This window comes from Cynoglossus semilaevis, chromosome W (assembly GCF_000523025.1).
Source record: "Cynoglossus semilaevis isolate Cse_v1.0 chromosome W, Cse_v1.0, whole genome shotgun sequence".
In the NCBI taxonomy this organism is placed as follows: Eukaryota; Metazoa; Chordata; class Actinopteri; order Pleuronectiformes; family Cynoglossidae; genus Cynoglossus; species Cynoglossus semilaevis.
Genome location: NC_024327.1, coordinates 7,930,897 through 7,941,454, shown reverse-complemented (window position 1 = coordinate 7,941,454; position 10,558 = coordinate 7,930,897). Strand labels below are relative to the sequence as shown.

Sequence of the window (10,558 nt, the reverse complement as noted above, 5' to 3'; positions counted from 1 at the left end):
GGGGGGGTTTAACCGCTGTTTGTCTGATCCGTCGCCTGGGACCTTTGCCTTGGGAGACCCTACCAGGGGCATTAAGCCCCGACAATATAGCTCTTAGGTTCATTCGGATACTCAAACCCCTCCACCATGTTAAGGTTGCGGTTCAAGGAGGGGTCCTATCAACATTATATTCTTAAAAGTAAGATTTGCTCAAATTAAAACATTAAACATGTCAATCACAGATCGTGATAACACTTCTTTCCAAAATAGATTCATGCAGTTATATACTAGAGTTTCACAGAAAAATAAATATGGTCTTACCCTCTCCAGGTTGAAGTCTCCTTTTTTACAGGCATGACATCAATATAAGCAGCTCACACACACATATGGGAAACAAGTCAGTCTGGCTCTGTCCAAAGCTAATAAAAGCTCACAAATGAACATGTACAAAAAATGCCATTTATCTACAGTATACAGTCATCATAGACTTGCTGCACCTCTGGTGGTAATGACAGCCAGTGCATCTCAGCTGGGACAGGAAAGAAGTATGTCCATCTGCACAGGCTTTAATTGCAAGCTCAAATCTAGTTTTATAGATTGGAAAAAATGTTATTTGTCCTTACCATCTCCATGGAAATAGGACAGTAATTCCTAATTCCTAAAATTAAATTACAAATATATCACAAACTGGTCCTTTACACAGGTTAGTTTCGGCTTTCAGTGCTTTAGTATTTAAAGTTTAACAGGAAACACTCATGCAGGATGAGTGGGACATTACACAGAGCAGCATACAGCAGTTTGAGCGCATTCAAATCACGGATAACAACTTTGATGAACATACATCATCAGAGAGCAACTAAATTATGACTAACTTCTGGCCATGTTACAAAAGGCTTTGAAGGAAAGTGCGCGCTAACAATTAATACTTAAGCTGTAAAATAAAATGACCTGGCTGCAATCAGTCACTTAGTCACAAAACCATACAAAACGATAGCTATCTGCTAAAACCGCTAATAGCTTATGTGATCATTTATCAGAGGAATGCTAACGTTAGCTTCAAGGCTGTCTACTCGAAAATTAATTAAGATAACATTCACATGCGTTCTCTGGGACACTTACCTCAAACAGCGTGTGGTTGACAATGTCCTTTGTGGCTGTGGACACTAGCGCTACTCCGAATTATCTGTCATTCTTCAAACTTGGCGGTTGGTCGTTATGGGCGGGACGAAGCAAACTGGAAATAGGCACCAACTAAAAACTAGAGAGTCAAACTTCTAGATTAACATATTGCATTCAATTTTGACTTTTGCTGCCAACACAAGGTCTTAACCATTATAAAGGTTCAAACAACAAACACTTTGTTCAAGTAATTTATTTTAAATTTTCCACTTGGGAATTAAGTTACATAACAAGAAAACATCCAAACAAACAAGAGCTTTTTATATTTATTTATTATCTATTTAATACATGGGTGTCAAACATACAGCCCCAGAGCCTTGGAGCTTGGAGTTTCAATCAGACCCGTTTGATGAATTTTTAAAATAAAAAAAATACAGAAACACTTCATGTTCAGGAAATGTTTTGTAATATTATATTTAATTACATATGAAGATTTATCGAATGTAATTTCTTGCATAAAAACGAAGGGGAAAAATACTTTTTGTTTTACAGGTTATTATGTTTGTACTGATGGTACTGGTAGGCCCGCTTGAATCAGGTTGTATGGGACCCTGAACCAAAATTAGTTTGATACCCCTGATTTAATAGAAAGTTAATTTAAAAGTTGGACTGCCTAATAAATAAATTACATTCTTTGTGTCACGGCCCTTTGGTAAAATTTAAATATTTGAAGAAAGTTTCAAATTATTCATATCTTGTACACAGTGTTTGAAGTTAGGAATCTCTTTGCACTATTGATTTGACTTTAATTTTATGCTGTAGTACTTCCAGTACTTCTTAATATCTAGTGTAAAATAATTAAGACAGTATCTCCAAAGATTTTATTTAAAATGTATACAAAGGTCAACTTTAAATTTCATAAAAATGGCTCAAAACGATTCTTACCAGGTAGAAAGTATTCAACAGCATTTAATACTAAGTTATGTCATCCTAAGGTGTTATATTATAAATTATAAGCTGTATAATATAACAGCTTATGACTTATAATATAACAGCTTATAACTTATAATAAAAGTAGCATTGTGTCCATATGACAGAAAACAAACTTTGCTTTATTTTAGTAAAATTTGCCATGCTTTTTAAATGCAAAACAACAATATCTCATATATAGAGACTAGAAATGGTAAATGCGGCGCTCATGAATCATTCAGTCTCCACTTAAATGTCATACTATTATAGCACTAAACGGCTCGATGAATGAAGTAAAACCGTAGTGACACATTTGGTTTCCTGACACCTTCTCTCTACTCTGACCAATGTGGGAGGTGGAATAAAGCCAGTGGTGTTCTTTCACTGCAAATCCAGTGTGACACCTTAACCCAGATGCTGTCAGAGCAGCTTCTCACTTTTTTCTCTCAGGTTTTCATTGTCAAAACATCAATCAATTGACTACAAAGGAGCAGAGAAGCACTACAAAGATGGTCAAAACAGCCAAAAAACATTTCAAAAGCATGTGCAAAGAACTGACAAGAGCCACAAAATGACACTAAAATTATGCCAAATGACTGTGACTGCAGAGAGAGATCAAATACAAAGGAGCGTGTAGATCACAGAGGCTCCCCTCCGAGGAGTTGCACATCAAGGGAGCAATCATAGAACAAGGAACAGACCCGCCCTTAGAAATAATCATAATCAAAAAATGTTCTTGACAGAGCATACAGTGGCAGATGATGTGGTCAAACTGGACTCAGACAGGGAGACTGACTTGAGTGCACTAATGACTCACTCCATGACATTAGAAAATCTGACAATTTACATCAAATAAATCACAAAAATTCTGTGAAAAAATAATAAAAAAGATTTTGGCTACTATTAGCATTTATGTCTGAATGTACTTTTAATGAATTAAAAAGATTAACAGAATTATTTTTTAAGAAATAATCTGGCCTGGTCTTTAACAAATGTCAGGAAACTTTCTCTGTTAGATAGGACTGTAAAAAATGCTGTTAGTTCATACCCCATTTCCCTAACACAAAGAATTCAAATAAAGATTAAATAAAGATCTGATCAAATAAAGAATCAAATACGAGATCTCAAGTTTTAAAAGTTTTACTTGCAAGCAAGGAGTGCAGAACAATGGTTACATTCAGAACTGTACTGAGGAGCTCCTCAGTGCTCAACGCTTAAATACAGTTTTTTCTACATACACATCAATGGTCAGCACCTTAACCCTTTACAGCCATGTGCTGTTCACGCGCAACTTCTGAGCGCTGATTGGCAAAGGCTGCTTCAAACAAAGATTCTCCACCAATAGAAAACATGTACATGTGCTGAGCTATTCTGCTCAGTAACTCAGGTTCAAAGAAATACACTTTAGATTCTTTTCCTTTTTGATGTTCTGTTTTTCTCATTATATGGGCAGAGAAACTGGTTCAGGCCGGTTCTGTGACCTGTCTCTGTCTCCAAGCGTAACAGTCAGTGCCATCCGTACCATACACCATCCTGTTATGTAAACCATCAGCATGCACCCGCTGTGGCCTCTACACTTAATGATGGCCACTGCCTGTGGTTTTTGCAGAGCTTCTAACAGCTTCTTCATCTCTTTCTCACATTTGATGGGTTTCTCATCTGCTGTCAGAAACCCTGCTCTTTTTCATTGCGGAAGTTCTATGATAGCCGCTCCTACCACATAAGCCGAATCTGTATAAATGTTAACTCGTTTACCTTCACTCCATGTTAGCGCTGCTATCATAGCTAGAACCTCTGCTCTTTGCGCTGACTGGCTGCCTGTAACCTTCTCCTGACAGATCACTTCAAAGTCTTTTCCATCCCTTCTTACCACTGCATATCCTGCCTGTAGTTCATTGTTGGGTTTTCTGAAGCAACAACCGTCTGTAAATAAATCCTCGGCTTGAGGGATTGGTTCTGTTTGTAAGTCGGATCGAGCTTTGATCTCAACTTTCACCTTTGCCTGACATGTGTGTGGTTCTCCTCCCCCCATCTGATCCGCCATGTTAATTCCTTAATGTGTAAACGTAAGGTTACCTACCTCCAAAATCTTACTCATTCTCCTCTGTCTGAGTGATGTCATGGTGAACGCTTGGGAGGTGACGTAGGCTACTACACTATGTGTTGTTAGCACTGTTACTGTGACCCATTACTAGATGTGTTTTCTGGACCATTTTGGCCACTCTGGCAGCGTGTCTGGTGCACTCTGGCTGTCGTTTTTCCATCACATCTAGATTAAAGCTTAAATACATCAATACCTGTCTCTTACCCCCTTTTTTCTGAAACAGAACTCCATTCACCACCTCTTCTGTTTCAGAAACATCCAAATGAAATGGTGCAGAGTAGTCTGGTAACGGCAGTTCTATTGCTCGAGCCAGAGACGCTTTAAGGTCAATAAAGGCTCTCTCTGCGGGCTCGGTCCATGCTAGTGGAGCGGTGAGATTTCGCATCTCTTGATCATTAACCAATTTTCGGAGGGGCACGGTCAAGGATATGTAGCCTGGGATGTAATGTTGGCTATACCTAAGAATGATTACATGTCTTTGACAGCTTGGGGTTTGGGGTGATGTAGGATATTGTCTTTGTGTGCTGGGGACACAACTTGGGGTTTGGGGTGATGTAGCACTGCATGTGTTGCCCGTAAGCAGTCTTTCACAGAAGTTGCTGCAATAAGGATGTCGTCGACATATTGGACTACAGTAGTGTCCGGGGGTAGGGGGCATCCTGTGAGCATTTGTTTCAACACGTGATTAAACAGTCCTGGAGACAGACTGAAACCTTGGGGCAAACGGGTGTATCTCAGCTGACGGCCCCTGTAAGTAAATGAAAAGATGTCTCTGCAACTGAGATGCAGGGAGATGCAAAGAAATGCGTTAGCCAAATCAATACGGCGGTAGTAACTACGGCATTGATGGATCGTAAATCGTGTGCCATCCTATACTTTGTAGTTCCGTGTTTTTGCACAGGGAGGATGGGCGTGTTCCATGCACTCTGCGAGGGTTCTAACACCCCCTTTTGGGGTAAACCTGTTATGGTGTCGGCAATACCCGCTTCTGCAGGTGGTTTGTGTGGATACAAGGGCAACCAGATTGGTTTAGGTGTTGCTACCGTGAATGAGACTAGAGTGCAAGAGGTGCAGAAGCTTACATTCGTAGGTGAAGTAGACCACAAGGAGGGTGGGAGCGTGTCTAGCATTTCCTGAGCTTGGTCATGATTGGTCATTTCTCTACCATGCCACCTCTCCAACTGTTCATGTTCCACCACTGAGTTGTCTATGGTGTGGGCCATTATTTGATACGCTTTTAGTGATGGAGAGAACTGGACATGTGGTAATTGCGTGTCCTGCCAGTCTGTGCCTGCCTTACACCTCTTGACCATTGGGCCCAGTTCTTTTGCCTGACATTTAGGATGGATGGCTAGTGACACATGGGGCACGCTCTCTGCCTGCATTCTGAACCACTCTGACTGTTCTGGAGTCAACTGAACGTCAGCTGCCACTCCCTCCTCCTCCGCCACGAACAACCGGTCAGCTTTTATAAGCCAATTACTCTCTATAACATGCAAGGGGTCTGAGGGCAGACCATAGGGCCGGAGGGACATGATCCAGGGCTTCCACTGTTGGAACAGACTCAGTATGCCCCCCCGGAGCGGCATGATCCAGGGCTTCCACTGGTGGAACAGACGCAGTATGCCCCCTCCGCTTGGCGGTTCAGGTAGTAGTTGTGCCCAGCAGATGTCGGCGCATGCCAATTGGTGATCAAGTGGCTTCATCAACCATTGTCAGTTTATCCCAGAGGTTTGGGAGCACTGGAACAACTGCCCATTGGGAAAGGTTACTGTTAGACCCTCAGTGGAACACAAAATGGAGGCTCCCGACCTAATCAACAAGTCTTTTCCCATTAAGTTAAGGGGACGAGCTAAAGTATATAAAGCAATGTTTGTGCAGATGTCCTGCCAGAGCAGTGTTCACAGGTTTTGTGAAGGGCAGATTTCGCGGTTCCCCAGAGAAGCCAACCAGTGGAATGGTGTGTGATGATAGCATGGTCGTGGATGGAAGGTACTTGAGAGTGGAATAAGTTGCACCTGTATCAGCCAAAAAAGGAAGTTCAAGGTTTTCGATCTGCACTTGTAGCGTGGGCTCTGGCAGTGTTCCCACGCCTAGGCATCTCTGTGGGGACCTTCATGCGGAGTAGGGCCCTTCCCCCTCCCATGGCATGGAGGGATATTGCCCTTGTTGTGGGGGACCTTGTTGTCGACTGTCGCTGCCTTGAGATTGATACCATGGTGCCCCCTGTCGGTGATTTGAAGGTGCTTGCTAGTATGGGCAGTCTCTCTCCCAGTGTTCAGGATCGCCACAACGAAAGCAGCCCCCTCGTCTGTCCTGGAAGTTTCCACCCCGTCCCCTCCAGTTTACTCCTCTACGGTGCCCAAGGCGGGACAGGGTAAGGGTCTTGGTTCACCGGTAGCTGAGGTGGGGGTAGAGGCTGAGGCTGGGCCACCATTTGGGCGGCAGATGTGTCCTTTTTACCTTTCCGCAGCTCTGTAGCCTCCTTCCCAGCCTGTCCTAGCTGCAATTTTAATAGCTGCTTCTGCAATTCTTTGATCTCAGAGGTTTTATTATCGGCTGCTGTTTTGTGGGTGTTCATATGGTGATCTACGCACTATGCCTTTCCCACACAGTGGCCTCACTACCTGGCAGATCAGGGTTGCCGTTCAGGGCCTGTGAATAGAGGAGGGTAAGCCTTCCTCTACAGCTCTTTGGTACCACTGCTGCTGGACGCCAGGTTGGCTGGGATTCACACCAGTCTGTCTGGTCCAGTCTTCCTTACCCCCGCCTGTACTTGGTCTCCTCGCCTCGCAATATGGGATATTGACTTCCTGTCGCTCCTGACTGTTTTGTTTTCTGAGGCCTCAACTGCATGGTGTGTATAGGGAAGGTGGATGCTTGAGAACTCCGCCCACTCCCTTTACTGTTTTCCCTGGTATAGGGCGACCTAGCATTATCCACTAAAACTGCCTCGCCTTTGGCTAGTAGTCGCTTACTGTCACTGTCATCACTATCACTGTCTTCTGTTTCGCCTGAATCTACCAGAGCACCCGTCACCCGGGAGGTAACTACCACCTTCTTTTGGCTTCCTTTCTTTTTTGCTGGGGTGTTCGTAATCTCACTGCTGGGGTGCTAAATCCTTAAGGGACGTACTGAATAAACTTTCACACTATACTTATAAATGTGGCGCTTTGGCCCAGAGGCAATGTCTCTGTCATTGGTGTGGAACCCCAGGGTTCACCTCCTGGGCAAGTTCGAATCCCGGTTAGGGCGGTTAATACCTTCCAGTGGACTCACCACCTGCAGGAAGGGTTAAGGGGGGGTGGTACGGCCCAGTGTGATTTGGGTGGCGACTGCTGCCCCCGCGACCCGGTAACGGATAAGCGGAGGAAAATGGATGGACTATACTTATAAATGTTGCCATATGAGGTAGATAATAAAAGCTGTTGCAATAAGCATATAACATGATTTAAAATCCTTCATCTTCCACTGTTATTGTGGAGGTTGATGTGTGCTGTGTTTTAACTGAGGAGCCAAGAGTTGGTGGTGAATCTTAAGTTTCCTGACCTTAACCCTTTTCAATCCATCATTAAATCCTCCTCCTTCTCTGTCCTCCCTCTGGTTGTTTGAAGAGGTACCCACGGCAACACTTAGCCCACCTAAAGTGACGATAATGGAGGGAGACAATGTGCAGCTGACCTGTACCACAGCCGGAGTGCCCTCACCTGAACTGATATGGGACATGTCATTATTCACCAACTATGTGGTAAGTTGTTTTCCCCTAAATCCAAACAGCAGCAGTTTAGACCTGCTGTCCTTAGCAGTTTTTGGTCCCCAAATAGTTTCCCCTGTAGAAACATTCAACTACTATTTCACCCATACTCAAGTTAGTTTGTGCAGTAAGGCATGACGTAATCAGTTTAGCTTATACCTACACCCACTCACTGGTTCCACTTTTTACACATTTATTGAATTATTATCATAAACAACAAACCGGCAATTTATTAGGCACACCTTCTTAATCTTAGTTCTTCATTAAGTCCTACTTTTTTTAGTGTTATTTATTGTCACAGTGTTTAAAATGGACTTGGGCACAGATCATAAACAGCTGAGGATTGTGAAAAATAGCATAATTAAAAAGTGATGAAAGATCAGATGGTACGAGTCTTGAGACTGGTCCAGTAGAGGATGGATGGCTGAAGCACTGCAGAACTGGAAGCAGGACTAGTTTGGCAGGCAGTAGAGACCCTAACCTAGGGACAGCGTACAGTGTAAACAGATGGGGAATGTGACACATAAGAAATTAAAAACAAACAAAAAACAAACAATGTGTTTGCTGGCAAATATAAGGTCTTGTAAACTTGGTACTACTGAGTAGAATCAAAACAAGTCCCCATATTAAAAAAAAAAGTCCAAATTTGGTAAATTACTTAAACCTCAATCTTTTGTGTAAGTTACCAAAAAGTATTTATTTTCTTACTAAAATCAATTAAATATTTTTTTTCCTTTTGTTTTTGTGGGGCAGTAAAACACATACTGTATTTTTCGGACTATAAGGCACAATATCAATGAACGGGAATATTTTCATACATAAGGCGCACCGGGTTATAAGGCGCATTAAGCGAAACAAAACAGTCAGCGAAACAATTAAGCGGAACAATCAAGCATGTCCGGATCCCGCTCACCAATATCCGAGTCAGTCTCGTTGCTGTTAATTAGTTGTTCAGTGATGATTCCGGCCTTTGTGAAAGCTCGAACAACATTTGAGACTGATACTTAGCCCAGACATCCACAATCCATTGGCAGATAGTGGCGTAACTTGCCCAGCGTTGCCTCCCTGTCTTGGTGAATGTGTTCGCCTTTTGTCATCCAATGCTGCCATGCAGCTCGCAATTTAACTTTAAACACCATGTTAACACCAATACTTAGTGGTTGGAATTCTGGGGTTAATCGACCCGGAATGATGGCAAGCCCCGAATTAGTTTGCTTCACCTGGGTTTTGACAATATCGGTGAGATGGGCGCGCATGGAGTGGCAGATCAATAGGGACTGAGATTTGTGGAAAAGGGTAGTGACCTAAGTTGGACACTGGAGGATGCTGTTGTTGTTGTTCGCCCCTCCAGAGTTAGGCGGTTGTCACTATTTTTGTTTTAGACGGTCACCGTGTTGTTGTTTTGACACTGTTCCGTGCGGAAGTGCGGATGTTGTTTTGCAGAAAGAGTTTGTGTTTTTCCTGTATCAATAAAAAAGGAGAAATAAAAAGAGTTTTTGACCAGGAAAACATTGACAGCCATGTGTCTGAATCATCCTATATCCCACCATACATCGACAATACAAAAACACAACGAGTCTCCGGGTGTTGGGAGGCACTACTCAACATTGCACAGATTTGGGTTATACAACTATACTGTAATAATTGTTGTTGAGCATCTTCTAATTGTGATAACAGAGTTAAATGTCATTGTACAGTACTTAACCAGAGGTTATCTGTTACTAATTATGATTACGATAATGATTTATTACCGTATTTTCCGCACTATAAGGCGCACTTAAAAACCTGTAATTTTCTCCCAAATCGACAGTGCGCCTTATAACCCGGTGCGCCTTATGTATTACTTTTGGTTGCGCTTACTGAGCTCGAACCGAATTTATAAAGCCAAACCACACAGCGCATCACACATGATGGCACACAACTGAAGCACACTGGGAGCCAACAATGACCTTTAACAGTTAAACTTTAACTCTGTTATCACAATTAGAAGATGCTCAACAACAATTATTACAGGATGGTTGTATAACTCAAATCCAACAACGTCGCGTCGTGCCTCCAAACACCCGGAGACGCCGTGTTGTGTTTTTGTATTGTCGATGTATGGTGGGATATAGGACGACTCAGACGCATGGCTGTCGATTTTTTCGTGGTCAAAAACTATTTTTATTTCTCCTTTTTTATCGATACAGGAAAAACACACTGTCTCTGCAAAACAACATCCGCACTTCCGCACGGAACAGCGTGAAAACAACAATACCGAGTAGTAGTGATGTGTCGTTCGCGAGTGATGTTCATATGACTCGTGATGACTCGTCATATGAAATATTCGTGACTCGTGACTACCAAGTCATATTAAATATTTGTTCATATTGAACTCACGAATCACTCACAAATCACTCTCTGCGAACTAATCTTTCACTGTGAACTAATCTTTCATTGCAAACGAATCACTCTCTGTGAACTAATCTTTCGCCGTGAACTAATCTTTCGCTGTGAACGAATCTTTCACTGTGAACTAATCTTTCACTATGAACGAATCATTCTCTGTGAACTAATCTTTCGCTGTGAACTAATCTTTCGCCGTGAACGAATCATTCTCTGTGAACTAATCTTTCGCTGTGAACTAATCTTTC

At 42.5% G+C, this 10,558-nt stretch overlaps 1 protein-coding gene across 1 annotated transcript in view; it reads left to right on the top strand.

Annotated features, from left to right (window-relative positions):
- LOC103397098 (BDNF/NT-3 growth factors receptor-like) overlaps positions 1 to 10,558 on the top strand; it is a 174,403-nt gene that overhangs the window by 31,878 nt on the left and 131,967 nt on the right. Inside the window, 1 exon segment of the mRNA XM_025052777.1 lies at positions 7,786 to 7,919. Within this exon segment, the coding sequence (XP_024908545.1) occupies positions 7,786 to 7,919 (134 nt within the window).